Genomic DNA, 15,652 nt, shown 5'->3' on the forward strand with positions numbered 1-15,652 from the left:
ACAAAAAGTATTTCAGTTCTTCTGCAGTTTTTGGGGGTTGTGTTTTGAACTTCATAGTTTGGTGTTTTGGTTGGGTTTTTTTTCCAAGGATATCTGTGTGGCTCAGATGAGCATTTTCATTTTGCAGTATGAGCATGCTCCTGTTTCAGTTTCTTTATTGTCTCTGCTCTTACATATATGGAAAATTAAAGGACAAAGGGATTCGAATTCTATAACTATCTCCAAATTAATTCTTTATTTTCACTGGATAAATGTGAAATTATTCAGCATTTTGTGATAGGTGCTGGATACTTTTAGAAGCTTGCCACAAAAGACTTTATTTCTATCAGCACAAAAGAAGTTATCCTAAGTAACAGACTTTGGGGTTTTTCTTTAAACAGCTATGAAAGAAATAAGACAAGTTATCTTATTGTATGTTAATGCTCTGAAGAGTAAAAATGTCCATAACATGTTTTTTTTTTTTGATTTGTAGATCTTAAATTGAACTCAAATATTTAATATATAAATAAGGAACGTACAGGGATTGTTTAAACACAGAAATTGTAGGAATATAGTAAGATGAAAATATGTTCTACTTTTTCATCCAGTAGCATTTTCTTAAGTATAAATTCTTTTGCCTATTCTGCAGTGTTTAATGGATATAAGCTCAGTTAGGGTAATGTTTTCACAGGACAAAATATGTGATTGCTTAGTAGAAGAAACAGTTCACACTGTAACTAAACATTGTGCACTTTTTATTTGCTATAATAAATACTTCAGATTTTCAGTGAAAAGTTGTTGGCTAGTGAGAATGAGTCTGGTTTCTTTCAGTATTGAAGTGATGTTTTGGAGCTTTGACAGGCTGCTGTTCATAGCAGCGGAAGACACTAGGGACCATACTGTGTATCTTATGAAGATAAGAATTATTTAAGAAATGAGATGCTACAAGGTGTGACTGGACTTCATACTTTTTTTTCTCAGATTCAGGCCATCAAGATGATGGTTCGATGGTTGCTAGGAATGAAGAACAACCACAGCAAGTCGGGAACTTCCACTCTGAGGTTACTGACAACAATATTACACAGTGATGGAGATTTAACAGAACAGGGAAAAATTAGGTATGTAACAGATGGTAATGTTTTGATGTCTGTGATACTGCGGTGGGGAGGGTTTTGGACAAAGTAGTACTTAAACTATTCTGTTAGACTGCTTAACAAATTATGCATCTTATTTTAACCTTGGTTTGATTTCTTATAAGTTTGCTGAGTCTGCAGCTGTATTCCAATGGCTTTATCTTCTTTGTTTTATCTTTCTTCAGAGAGCCATTACTTATAAGAAAAAACTGTAACATCCTACTCCCCATTTGAAAATTGGTTTTACTTTTTTTTTTATGCCACTCGTTATCCCTGTACCAATTGTCGTGCATGTCAAAGGCCAAAGGCAGACTTTCAAATAAAAAATAACAGCATGTTGCAGTAAAGCAGGTGGGAATAGGTAGTATATAAGACAGTTCTGCTTGAAGGCAGACTTTAATCCCTTGAGGCCTCTAAGAGTGAAGGGAAAAGGGAAATGTGTAGAGAGGACTAAATCTCAGTAAATAATTTACCTTTTATGTGATTGTTAGACAACTTATTTGGTTTTCTGTATATTATCTTAATCCTCTGCAGTAGAAGTAAGAAGTCGTCAGCTGCTACTGCTTGTCAAACATTGAAAATTTATGTCTACAAAACCTATTAAGGGCATGAGTGGATTGTGCCAGTATAAGTAAAAAGATCTTAACTTTAGGAATAAATTTATAGTTATACAGTGATTATGTGGCTAGAACCTATTTTGTATGTGCAAAATTGCAAACTGAGAATTGTCTAGTATGTTAGTTTTGTAGCTACTGTGTAGTCTTTCTTCAGTTTCTTTGCATATAAGTGTTTACTACTTTAAAATTCTCTACTATGACTATTTATGGCAGTTACTAGAGAGTTTAGTGGCAATAATTTAGCTTTTCAGTGTAACTGCTCAGCATATCATTGTCTTATCCAGCAGTTAGAACAAATTAGTGCTGTAGGTCCTGTGTGTTTTCATGCTTGGAGTGATGATTCCTTACTGCTCATGTTTTAGAAATTTAGTTCTCCCACTATCCATACTCAAAACTATAAATGATAAAAGAAACTGCATGTAATAATGTGGTTGGTTTCCATTATTAAAGTTAATGGAAGGCCAGAACTTTCAGGGGAGTGAAAAATCTGCAGTGACATGAGGTAGCTCTGTGTTAAATGCAGCTCTTCAACACCAGAGCCTGGAGCTCATCCTAGGGATAAATGATGAGCCAACTGAGAGTTTATTAAAAAACAGACTGGTATGGGTGACATTGCAGTGCATACCCAATGCAAGCTGCCTGACCAGGAAGAGGAAATAGATGAGGCCTCCTATAAACAGCTAGCAACAATTTGTTTGCAGGGGCTTGGCCCTCTTGGGAGACTTCAACCACTCTTCTGCTAGAAGAGCAACACAGCAGTGCATAAACAATTCAGGCTTGAGGGTACTGGTGCATGAAGAGCTGGACATGAGCCAACAATGTGCATTTGCAGCCCATGGAGCCAGTTTATTTATTCAGCTGCATCAAAACACTGGAACAGATTATCCAGAATGTTGGTTGATGCCCCATCCTTGAAAGCATTCAAAGTCATTCAGGTTGCATTCAGGAAGCATTCAGGTTGCTCAGAACTGTGTCTGAGCAGCCTTGATCCTGGTTAAAATTGTCTGTGCTCAATATAGGAGGGTTGGACTGGATGATCTTTAAAAGTCCCTTCCAATCCATACTATTCTATGAGGTATACAAAGAGCAAAAGTAGGGATGAGTAACGTGGTAGAAATACAGGGGACACTGTTTGAGAGAGACATATTTAGGAAAGCCCAACTGGTATTGAATCTAGTGAGGGTTGACAAAGGAATCCAGAAGAGCTTCTCTAAGTAGCAAACAAAAGTAGCAAGAACCCAGAACCAGCAACCGGAACTGGAAGCCTCTCGTGTTACAGTCTTAACTTCAGGCTCCCATAATACTTTGCTTCGGCCAGTACTTTAATTTTTGAAGCTGTCATGACTTCAGCATGCTATGAATAACAGCAGCAGTTTCAACTAAACCCATGACAGGAATACTTGAGCATACTGGACACATGTAAGTCCATGATCATTGATGAGATGTACCTACGTGTGTTGAGGTGGCTGACAGATGTCATTGTGAGATCATTCTTTACCTTTTTCAATGATTGTGGTGATTGGTAGAAGTGCCTGAAGAAAGGAGGAAAGCAAATGTCTCTCTTCAGAAAAGACAGGAAGAAGGACTCAGAGAACTTAACTATAGGCCAGTCAGCCTCACCTCTATTTCTGAGTTGATTGGACACCTGGGCTTCCCAGTGCAAGAGACACATAAAGGTACTGGAATTAACACACTGTAGAGCCATGAAGATGTTGAAAGGATTTTGAGCATCTTTTTAGATGAAAAAGCTGAGAGAGCTGGGAATGTTCAGTCTAGGAAAGAGAAGGCTCAGTGGAAAGACAACACCCCAAACAGAGTAAAGAAGATGGAGCCAAGTTCTTCCTGTTGGTGCACTGTGTCAAGGCTGGAGGCAATAGGCGCAGACTGGAATACAGGGGATTCTGTCTGAACCCAGGAAAACACTTTGTCACTGCAAGTGACTGAGCACTAGCACAAGTTGTCCAGATAAGTGGTAGAGTTTCTATCCCCTAAGATAACAGTAAGCTATCTGGTGGCCCTCCCTGTGGCAGGGGGGTTGGAACTGGTTGATCTTTGAGATCCCTTCCAACCTAAACCATTCTATGGTTCCTACATGCTCCTGCTTTTGCAGATGGGTTGGGCTAGATGACCTCCTGTGGTCCTCCCCAGTTGTGACTCCTCTGTGTACTCAGTTACTGCATTTTGGGAAAGCTCTAAGCTGCAAGGATGGGACGTATTATTGTCTGTGTTTGTGTGAACCAGACCACCTATGCTTAAAAAGGTACTCTCAAAATCTGAAATAGGCTCCAAATGTTTCAGGCATAAGTTCTATATGGAGCTTGCTGTTATCTCGCTGATGCTTCCTGCCCTTTATTTTTCATCCTTTGAGAACATGATGAGGGTATCTTTGTTCTGATAGTGCCATAAAACTGTCCCCATGCCTCTTTAAATCTACACAATTGTACTTTCCAGTGATAAAGGAATGGGAATTTTTAAATTCCAAAGCATAGTTCAGCCTAGAGTGTCAGGTGAAGGCAAAGTCCCATTTGGAAAAGAAATAACTAAATCTTTACTCTTGTTCATCCTTTTCAATTTGAAGTGGTAGGGTTGCTGACTTAAAATTGCTTGTGGGAGTTGTTAGTGTATGTAGGCTTAAATTCACCAGAGTTGGGTTCTTTTAAATATTAAGTTTAGTGAGGAAACAATATCCCAACTGTACTTTGACAGTCTTTATTTTTCATTCTGTAAGTCATAAACAGTCCTACAAATTTAGAATTCAGTATTATTGTAAAGGTTTTGATGCTGTCCTACATGACATCCTGCCACTAAATTGGAGAAACATGGACTTGAGGAGTGGACCACTCACTGGATAAAGAATTGGTTGGATGGTTATACTCAGACAGTTGTTGTCAGCAGCTCAGTGTCCACATGGAAACCAGTGACAAGTGGTGTCCCTCAGGGGCCACTGCTGGGAGCAGTGCTGTTTAACATCTTTGTCAGTGATAGGTACAGTGGCATTGAGTGCACCGTCAGCAAGTTTGTGGATGTATGCCTGGAGGGAAGAGATACCATCCAGAGGGACCTGGACAGGTGTGAGATGTGGGCCCATCTCATGAAGTTCAACAAAGCCAAGTGCGAGGTCCTTCACCTGGGTCAAGACAATCCCAAGCACAAATACAGGCTGGGTGAAGAGAGGCTTAAGGGGAAGGACTTGCAGGTGTCAGTTGATGAAAAACTCAATAAGAGCTGGCAGTGTGTAACTGTATCCTGGGCCACATCAAAAGAAGCATGACCAGCAGGCTGAGGAAGGTGATTCTCCCCCTCCACTCTGCTGTCATGAGAGCACTTGGAGTACTGCATCCAATTCTGGTGCCTCCAGCATAAGACAGGCATGAAACTGTTAGAGTGGGTCTAGAGGAGGATCCGGAAGGTGATCAGAGGGCTGGAGCAGCTCTGGTATGGGGTCAGGCTGCAGGCTACTCTGCCTGGAGAAGAGAAGGCTCTGGGGAGACCTTATAATGGCCTTGCAATACCTGGAGGCAATTTGCAAGAAAGCTGGGGAGGGATTTTGTGCAAAGACTTGTAGTGATGGGATGAGGGAGAATGGCTTTAAGCTGGAAGAGGGTAAATTTAGACTGGATATTAGGAAGAATTTTTTTGTGGTGAGAGTGGTGTGATGGTGGAACAGGTTCCCTCAGGAAACTGTGGATGGGCCACTCCTTGGAAGTGTTCATATTGGACAGAGCCTTGAGCAGTCTAGTGTCCCTACCTCTGGCATGAGGGTTGGGACTGGATGATCTTTAAGATCCTTTCCAACCCCTAAACCGTTCTGCAGTTCAACTGATTTTCTGTTTGTGATTAGGTTAAACAGCAAAGTTAACCTTTGCCTTCTTTCATGGTAGGATTTGAATTTGAGTCTATACTAAGCATAAAATGAGTATTTCAGTATCAGAGAGCACTAGATGTTGCTAGAAATATTGATATTGGATATGAACCTGAACTGAGACTTTTCTGAAATACTGTCTGTTTTTCCCTTAAATCGTAAATTACCAAGTGAAAATTTACCTTAAAACTTAGAAGTTTAGAACTTCACAGCTTGTGCAATAAGTGATCTGGTGCATCACCAATATACTACATTTTCAGAGGCTATATTCACAAGACACTTTATTCCATGGAACATGGCAAATGCTTGGAAAATTGGACATTGGCATTTACCCTCTGGATTAGAACTAAAACTGTTAATTGCTAGTTTGTAAGGTGAGAGAAGATGCTTGTGCACCATCTAGGTTTCCAAGATGCATATGTTTGGGTTATCTTTTGCAGCCCATCACCTTAATTAAGATTGTGGTTTGCATGTGACAACATCTTTCCATGTGGTTGCACTTTTGTTCTCATTTCAAACATCTGATTTTCATCACTAGTAACAGCACTCTAGAAAACAAATGTTCAGGTTGTTCTTCTCTCTTTCATAGAGCTTCTAATATTACCAAGGATGTCCTTGTCCTATTACTTGTAATAGTTTTGAAAATCAAAAGTTGCATTTATATCATACAGAGGCTATTATTTCAGCCCTGATAAATGTATGTTTTGGGATAATGCAGACCGGAAAGCCTTTGACTATGGTAATTTGATCAAAGAGAAATTCTTAGGATTTTTTTCAAAGATTATCTTAATGGGGAGTGAGAGAGATGTGATTTTCATCTTCAGCTGTAAGAATTATATTCACTGCCCTTCTCTTCCTTTCCACAGCATGCACACACGTTTGTGAGTATTTCAGTGATACATACACTCTGTAAAGATTTGACCAACTTTTATGTGAAATACCTTTAATTCAGTTTTCAGAATTAAACATTTTCACTACCACATCTAAGGAAGACTGAAAGTTCTTAGTTTTAGCCATTCCTTTGGCACAGTTGCTCTGTACTCATGTCATAATTACTGCTCAGTTGTCAATGAAATACAAAAATGGAATCTTTATTGAGTTCACTTATTACAGTAGATGCAATTTCAAGTGAAATTTAGCATTTAAGAGGCTGCCACTGCCATGTTAATCTTCTTGCTTTGCTTTAAAGTTAGTGCAGCTTTTGCCCTGTTACATGGTTGCTTGTGATCTATTGGTGGTTTGTCTGGTTGTTTTTTTGTTTCTAATACCATGGTTATCATAAAATAGTGGCATGTGTGTTAAGCCTGATTAGATGAATCTTAAAATTCAAGCTCTTCAGCAAGTATTTTTACCATTCATTCTCTGTTTAGCAATAGTTTTTTATTTCATTCATTAAATGCTTTATGCAGTTTTCATTATGATGGATTTAAGAATATGATATTTTCTCAAGGGTAAAGGGCAGATGATTAAGAAGTTAATATTTGTCATGCTTAAATTAATTACTGTTTTAAATAAGAATATGATTTGATCATTTTTGGAGTTATGAAGGAAAAAGCTGAACTTACTACTTGTGAATAGAATTCATTGGTGTTTTGTATGAGAAATGCATAAAATTTCTTAATTCTTGTGTGTTTGGTTATAAAGGCAGGAGTCCTACTCTGCACTGAAATTTTCTAAGTAGAACAGTGAAAGCTTAACTAAGTTTATTAATGCACACAGGTGAATATCAGTTTGAAAAGCTTAAGTGAATGTGCATTTAGTATTCTGTTACCCTTTGTAAATACAGTTGTAGCTTAGAGAAAAGTCCATTCCTGATCTTTTGATATGAAAATTAGCAACTGGTTGGAGTGTTTTGCTAGTTGGGAGTGCAAGGTTGGTGAACGATACTTTCAGCATGTTGAAAGTTCTTTCACTTGTGAAGCTCTTCTTGCAGTTGTCTTAAAAATACAGATCACTTTGTGACCTAGCATCATATCTAATTAATCTTAGTTTATGTTGACCTGCAGCATGGATTTTGAGCTGTCATTGCTAGAAAAACGCTGGGAACTTTGAAGGCCTAGAAATGGGATAGTTTTGCAGGAGTCCTTTGCTGAAGGAAAATCAGCATGCTGAAAAACAGTATCTTGCAGGTTAAATGAAGACTTTGAGGGGAAATTTGGACTGTACTGGCCCAGTGCATAGCTAAAACTCTCACACCTGTGTGGAACTTCGGAAGTTCCAAGAAATATTTTTATTGCTAAATTGGGGCAAGGTAATAGGTATGTGGTAATAGGCTGTAAAATGTGACATGGAAGCTACAGTTTTGAAATCACTTTTGCTGTTGATTTAAGAGGGTGGGGGCAACGAAGTCAATGGAATCTTTATTTTTTTCTTAAAGTACCTATTTTTCAGCAGTGGATTTAGTAAAGTCAAATTAAGTATGTAATTTTTAAAACTAATTAACCTTTTTGTTCCATGTGCTTGTTTTTCAGTAAGCCTGATATGTCACGGTTGAGGCTGGCTGCAGGGAATGCTATTGTGAAGTTGGCACAAGAGCCTTGCTACCATGAAATAATCACCTTAGAACAGTACCAGCTGTGTGCACTAGCCATTAATGTAAGGAAATTAGGTGGGACTGGTGGGTTATTGGCAAGTATATGAGTGTATATGTTGTTTGTTTTGTGTGTCATGTATATCTCTACTACTATTTTATGCAAAATAAGCATCCTTGACATGAATTTTTCTGCAGTGTAATCCTGAAAACTGAATTTGGGTCAAAGTTAGAGCTACAGTACTGGGCTGCCCAGTGGAGGAATGCTAACTTAAAATAATGATGTGTTAGAATTTTGGTAAGCTAATGAATTCATTATTGATTTGAAGTGATATGCAAGCTGTGATATGACATGATTAGAAGTTGAAATGATATAAAGTGTGTTGGATTGTGATGGCAACATAGACCTTGACTTCTTGGTACTTGGGTAGAATGGATTTGAAATGCAGACTTCTGCAAAGATAAACTTTAAATGTTAGAAGAGAAAGAGAAATTCTTAAATGTATGTTGGAGTTTTCATCCTTAATTTCTACCTGTGTACCCAAAGTAGCAGAAAAGAAATAACTTTCAAGTTGTAAGTAGAGGTCCTTTGGTTTCCCATCTTGCAGCAAATGCTATATAAATTGATTCATACCCCAAGAATGATCATGGAGGGACTTCTGTTGTTGTTACTTGTGTAACTGCTGGTATTCTCCCACCTTTACAAAACTCAAGAAATCCTCTGAAAGGAATCTCTTCCAGGGAATACCTGCAGTAATAATGATATTCCGTTCTAGACCTTCATTCCTATGACTGGCTAATACTCATGTCTTTGTAGCCAAAGCAAGGACTGGTGGTAGTTTTCACTCTTCCAGTTCTACCTAACGGGAATGTTAGTTTTGTATTAAACTGACGTTCAACATTTTTTTACAATTTGGAACTTACTGCAGTGACAGTTAAGATTTATTCCTGAAAGGATACTCTAGCTGGATAATGTCATGTCAGGTTAGCCTTGCCAATATAGCATTTGCATGTAATGTTTTCTTCTGCTCCCAGTGATAAAAATCTGTTTTGGGTTTTTTTTCAGTTATTTTCCTTTTGGTAAACATTTTTAATTGTAATTGTTAACACTGAAGTTCTTCTGTACCAGAATCTGCCTTTGTTGTTTGACTCTCTTTTCAGTATGTTAGGTGCAAGCTTCTTGCAATCCATTTCATCACTGCCTCTCACTTTGTTATGTATTTTCTAGCTGTATTGGTCTTAACTGTTTGTAAGTATTGATAATAGATGTGTCATCACTTTCTTCCTATCTTTGGATCTAATACTTACCTCTCATCAATTTTTTAATGGAATTTTCAGAGATGAGTTTTGAAGAATATAATGAAGTCATTACCATTTGTAAACAACTTGGGGTCACGTCACACTACAGAATCGTAGAATAGTTTGGGTTGGAAGAGACTTAAAGATCGTCTAATTCCTAACACCCTGCTATGGGCCAAGATTTCTTCCACTAGATCAGATTGCACAAAGCCCCATCCAACCTGACCTCAAACATTTCCAACAAATTCTCTGGGCAACCCACTCCAGTATCGTACCACTCTTGCTGTAAAAAATTCTTAGATTCAGTCTAAACCTACAGTCTTACAGAAAATTTAAAACCAGTGCCTCTTGTGCTGTTACTGCAGGTAGGTCCTGGTAAAAAGACTTTATCTTTCTTAGAAGGCTCTTTTCACATGTTGAAAGGCTCCAATAATGTCACTTAGAGCTTTCTCTTCTCGAGGCTGAACAACCCCACATCTCTCAGCCTGTCCTCTGATCGTTTTTGTGGTGCTCACTCCAACAGGTCCATATCTTGTGCTGAGTACTCCAGATCTGAACACATTACTTAGGTGAAACCTCACAAGAGTAGAGTGGCACAGTCACCTTCCTTGACCTGCTGGTCACACTTTTGATACAGTCCATGATGTAGTTGACTTTCTGGGTTGCAAACACGCATTGTTGGCTTGCATCCTGTTTTTCGTCTACCGGTGTCCCCAGATCCTTTTCTGCACAGCTGCTCTTGATCCATTCATCCGCCAACCTATGTTGATACCAGGGATTGTCCTGATTGAGGTGCAGCACCTTGTACTTAGCTTTCTTGAACCTCATAAGGGTTCACATTTGCCCACTCCTCAGGCCTGCCAAGATCCCTCTGCATGGCATCTTTTCCTTCTAGTGTGTCAGCTGCACCTCTCTGCTTGATGTCATCCACAAACTTGCTGTGAAATGTACTCCATCCTGTTGTCAGTAATAAAGGTATTGAGTAGTGCTGGTCCCACCCACCAGTTGCCTCAGTACCATGGGTGTATCTTGTCAGATCTCATGAATTTGTACACTCTCAAATTCTTCAGGTGTTCATGAACCTGATCTTCCCTTACAATAGGCAGTTCCTTTTTCCAGCCCCTGCCATTATCTTCTGTGATTTGAGGGGAGTGGCTGGAGCCCTTGTCAGTGAAGGATGAGGTAAAATAGTCATTGAGAACCTTGTCCTTCTCCACATCGCTTGTCACCCGTTGTCCTGTTGCCTTTCTGAGGGGGCCTACACCTTCCTAAGTCTTTCTTTTGCTGTTAATGTACCTACAGAAACTTTTGCTCTTCCCCTTGATCTCCCTGGTTAGATTTAATTCTAACTGAGCTTTGTCTTTTCTAACCACATCTCTTGCTGTTCAGACATCTTCTTTATATACCCCTGAATTACTTGAGGCAATTAATGAGACAGGAATTATAAAATATGTAGTTATTTTTTATTTCCAAAAGATCCTCCCACAAACTGTATACAAACTAGTTAAATTTGGGTTCTAATTCGGTTGGGGAAATCTCCCCAAGGATGCTTATGGGCAATATTAGTAGTTTAGGAGAATCAGAAAACTGGGAAAGGTTTAGCCACAAAATGGCTACACCCCATTTACAAATAGGTGGCCTGGAGCCCTAGAGAAAGTCTGTTCTACTCCGGGTGGTGGAGTAGAATTTCGTGATAGTTCCATGGCTCCTTGGTGGCAGTGTTGGAATTGCTCAGCATGTTCCCATGAATGGTGGTGGTTTGCAGCAGAGGCAGGTCCTTCCAGCAGAAAGTCGGGGTGCAGTGGTCCAAAAGCGGGAACTGCGTGCTTTCTCTTCACCCTTCTCCATGATGCTCCTCAAGGTCTGCCTCAGGGTCCCACTAGGCAATGTCCCTTCTGATAAATGTGAAGCACTGAAGTTTCCAGGTACTCCAAGCCCAGAACATCAGGGCTAAGCTGGTCTGAAGCACAAGGCAGAGCAGAACATGTTGTCCAAGCTGAGAGCAGCGAGGCAGAGCATGTTGTCTGACCAGAGCACTGACTGCTTGCAACTTAGCTCTATGTATGTTTTTTGCCTGAGTGTAGTGGCTCCTTTGTCCACAGAGATTCACCAATGAGTATGGCACTTTGCCAAACTGGTCATATTAGGTGAAACCAGGGCTTGCTTACTCTTATTTGGGCAAGACACTAACAAGTGCATCACCACCTGTGGGTGCCTGTTTATCACTTTGGGAGAAGACATGATGGTCCGAGCCTTTGTTTTCCTCTTGCCCTTGCTTCTCCCATCAACAGAAGAGTGGGGCAAGCCAGGACATGTCTTAGGCCTATTAGCCTTCCACAACAGCCTCCTATTCTAGCTGTCTTTTCTTCCAGTCCTTATATGGTTTCTTTTTGTGTGACAGTCTAGGAGTTCCTTGCTCATCCAGGCAAGTCTCCTGATATTCTTTCCTGCCACCTTCTTTGTCAATGTACTTTGGGCCTGGGCACAGAGAAGCTGATCCTTGAATACTGACCAACTGTCCTAGGACCCCCTTCGTTCTAGGGCTTTGTCCCGCAGTACTTTGGCCAGCAGATTCCTTAAGCAATCAAAGTCTGCATGCCTAAAATCCAGGGTCACAAGCTTGGAATACATCCTCCTAGATATCCTGAGGATTTTAAATTGTAGCACATTGTTGCCGAGACACTGCTGCCTAAGCCTCATATGGGTCACCAGCCCTTCCCTGTTAGTGAGAGCAGTGTCCAGCATAGCACCTTTAATTGTTGATTCCTCCACCATTTGGAGGAGAAAGTTGTCATCTGTGCATTCCAGGAACATCCTGGGTAGCTGGTGCCTTGCTGTGTTGTTCCTCCAGCAGATGTCAGTGTGATTGAAATCCCCCACGATGACCAGGGCCTGTTATGCATAAGCCTTGTCCTAGCTTTGTAGTGAATCTGCTCCTTTGTATCACCTTTTCTCATTTTTTGCTATTTTTTTCCTTTTGTGGCTGTTTTGTTTACTAGAATCTAGAATGTAAGCTCAGTAGCTTCTAATGGGTTTTGAATACTTACAATTAACTTCTCCTCTTTCAGGTCTTCTGCAGTTCCCTGTTTTTGCCAGGCTATTGAGTTCAGATACTCAGATTCTTAATACTGTCAAGTCTAGTAACAAATGAAGACAATCAAGTCAAAGCCACCTCTAGTATTATGTAATTTCATAGCAGTACATGCTGCTTTGCAAATACTGTTTATTTGAATAATTCTGAATGATGATCTTCTGTTGAATTGTCATTAAATTCAATGCATGCATAGACTTTGGGCTTTATTTTTATGCTATTAAAAATGTTGAGCTTGGTTGAGTTTGGTTCCCCTTCTCAGTGAACTAGTATAACTGAGCCAAATTTAAGTTTATTCTCAGCATTAAAGGAAAAGAAATAATCATTACAGGTTGTTCCACACAACACCATCAGTAAACCCTCCTTTGTCCTCCAAGGCAGAGTGGACATGTTTCCTTGTTAATGTAACAGCTGCGCACAGACACCTAATAAGCTTTCCAAAGGCTTTAGGCTTTGATGTTACTATGCTGGGAAAGAGCTCTGTATCTTCACTGGGTCTCACAGTTTGGGTTTGTGCTCTTAGTTTGCTTCAACTCTGGCTACAGCAGACATTTCAGGGTTTTAGTTCACAGAAGAAGACTATGGCTTGAAGCAGAGAAGGGAGGTTGGGGCTTGATAAATTTCTCTTGGATTTAACTTTTGGGCAGAGGAAGAAGGGGGCTTCTTTTATCTAAAAACATCTTTCTTGGTGCCATTTGCAAAGTTAGCAGAGTGAATATTACTACCAGCGGCTGGGTTTTGTCTGTGCACTTCAGGTTGGGTGGTAGCTGGGAACTCTTCAATTTTTTTCTGTCATTTGACTAAACTAGCTGTTTACTCTTTTAATGTTATGTTTTGTTTTGCTTTCTGTGTAGAGAGAAATGTTTCCTCTTGGTAATTGTTTTGGTTGGTTTTGGCATGTTAAATATGCCAAACTGTTTTGGTGGCTGTGATTTACCTTATGCTTTTCTGTACATTTTCTTCTATTTGCTGTGGCTACTTCTGTTAACCTTGCTTGGCCTGTATTACTAAATGGTTTGCAGTTTAGTGAATGGTAACTGCAGGATATTTTCATACAGAATTCCAAAGTCTGTAACTTTTCTAGAAATAAGATTTTTAATAAACTGTAGAAGTACATTTCCCACCTTTGTATTATTTTGCTTTGTGTTACATATCAGCTACTAGAGAAGGGTTATTCCTTCCATGGTCAGTCATAGTTCATAGGTCTCCACAGTGTAATGGGAATGCTTGGTATTTCACTCTCCAGTGTTTGAATTTATCTGGTAATTCCTTTAAATTTTATTCAGTTCCTAATATTAACAGCTTGATGAAAACTGGTTAAATTGCAGTAGTAAAATCAACACAATGATTACTAATGGCTAAGCAGTGTTTTGGTACAGGTCTTTGACCTTGGCTCCATAAAGTAAGTTGTCCTGTTGTAAACAAATTCATTAACTCTATGCCTCAGTACTGTGCTAAGTTAGGTCTTGGGTCCTGTGTGTGATATCTTCCTGTACAGCTTCTAAACTGCTTCTCCTGAACTTAAGGGAAGCTTCAAATAATTAACTTTATTGCTTCGAACTAACACTAAAAAATATTCTTAATTCTTATGTTTCTGTGGCTGCAAGGTCTGTTTGTATTTTATTTCACAGTCTACATTACTTACAGAAAAGTTTACTATTACTTTTACTTTTTTTTATAGGATGAATGTTATCAAGTGAGACAAATATTTGCTCAGAAACTTCACAAAGGCCTTTCTAGACTACGGCTGCCACTAGAATATATGGCTATTTGTGCACTGTGTGCAAAGGACCCTGTGAAAGAAAGAAGAGCTCATGCTAGGCAGTGCCTTGTGAAGAACATAAATGTCAGAAGGGAATACCTGAAGCAACATGCAGCAGTTAGTGGTAAGAGCACAAGTGCTATAGTTCAAATGTAAATGTTAGTAGACTGTGAAAATGTTGATGGTTTTGTGTTCGTATGCATAGCACAGCTGTAAATTTTACTTAGTGGTATCAAATGAAAACTGAAAATAGACTCTAGGTTTTCTCTTTTTAACATTTCTGATATCTTTCAGTTCTGTTCAAAGCTGTAAAAATGGATAAATACATCGAAAGTGAAGTCGTTTTTCAAGGCAGTAACATGTACTGTTTGAACTCAATGGTTAATTGTGTTGTAACCAAAGTGGCAATGATTAATTTTGCTTCAGTAATAAGTAATATGCAACCATAATGCCATAAATGCTGTACGAATTTGTGTTTATACTGCTGTATTGAGTAGCTTCTTGTCTTACACTGGCAAAGGGCTATAGCGTAGGCGCTTCAGGACAACTTTATCTAATTTTCTCCCAGTGCTAGCAGTCTTATTGAGGAAGTGCTTTGTTAGCTAATGTTATACTGATGTTAGCTGTGTTTTTTCTTTCATGAAATCAGTCCTTTTACTTCTTTGACTTACTCCAAGCAGCCCACATACAGCATGGGAACACTCTTACATGGTCATAGGAAAAAGCAGCTATAGGTTTTCCCTCCTCAATAATGTGTGAAAAAGAAAAATCCATTGGGCAAATGTCTTTAAAAAGTCATCCTAGGACTGTCCCTCTTTAAAACCGAAAACTCTTTCTAATTTTATAGGAGGAAGTATAAGAATTCTCACATGAGTAAAAGTAATTGGTGATTTCTGAAATATCTGAAGGTAGACGGAGCAAAGTTACTGTCAAAACTCTGTAGAAGACATGAGAAGCCTCTGTGTGTGATTTCTTTTTATCCATCAGGACGTCAGAGTGTATCAGATGGTTTTTATTTTCCCCCCCTTGCTGAAAACTTCCTTTTGAGCAGTGCAACTGAGTTGATAGGTACTGTAATCTCTGAGAAGTATGGTTTGCAGAATTTTTTGAGGATTACAGTGTTAGCATTGATTAATGTGAGACATTTAGATTTACCAGTGTGAGCTTTTAACAGGTAAAATGTCTCGAACTGTTTGCATCTTAAGCAAAGCTCAGCTGTGGTAAGATTGTACTATTTAAATAGTGTCTTCCTCCATCGTTCTCCATTTGTTGAAAAGATGGTGACCTGTAAAACTTGCCTAGGAAAAACTCCCTAAGGGCTAGTACCAGACAGTAAAGTGCCTTTTTCTTCCACACTGACCTTTTACAGGCCATCATAA

The 15,652-nt window shown here is 39.2% G+C and overlaps 1 protein-coding gene across 4 annotated transcripts in view; it reads left to right on the forward strand.

Moving 5' to 3' along the window:
• PDS5B (PDS5 cohesin associated factor B) overlaps nt 1–15,652 on the forward strand; it is a 123,042-nt gene that overhangs the window by 85,059 nt on the left and 22,331 nt on the right. For all 4 annotated transcript variants that reach the window (XM_064172853.1, XM_064172872.1, XM_064172848.1 and 1 more), the window contains exons 23-25: nt 961–1,097; nt 8,063–8,186; nt 14,193–14,397. In XM_064172853.1, the coding sequence (XP_064028923.1) occupies nt 961–1,097; nt 8,063–8,186; nt 14,193–14,397 (466 nt within the window). The remainder of the gene's footprint in view (nt 1–960; nt 1,098–8,062; nt 8,187–14,192; nt 14,398–15,652) is intronic.

The sequence above is a fragment of the Pogoniulus pusillus genome, chromosome 3 (assembly GCF_015220805.1).
Source record: "Pogoniulus pusillus isolate bPogPus1 chromosome 3, bPogPus1.pri, whole genome shotgun sequence".
Taxonomy (NCBI): Eukaryota; Metazoa; Chordata; class Aves; order Piciformes; family Lybiidae; genus Pogoniulus; species Pogoniulus pusillus.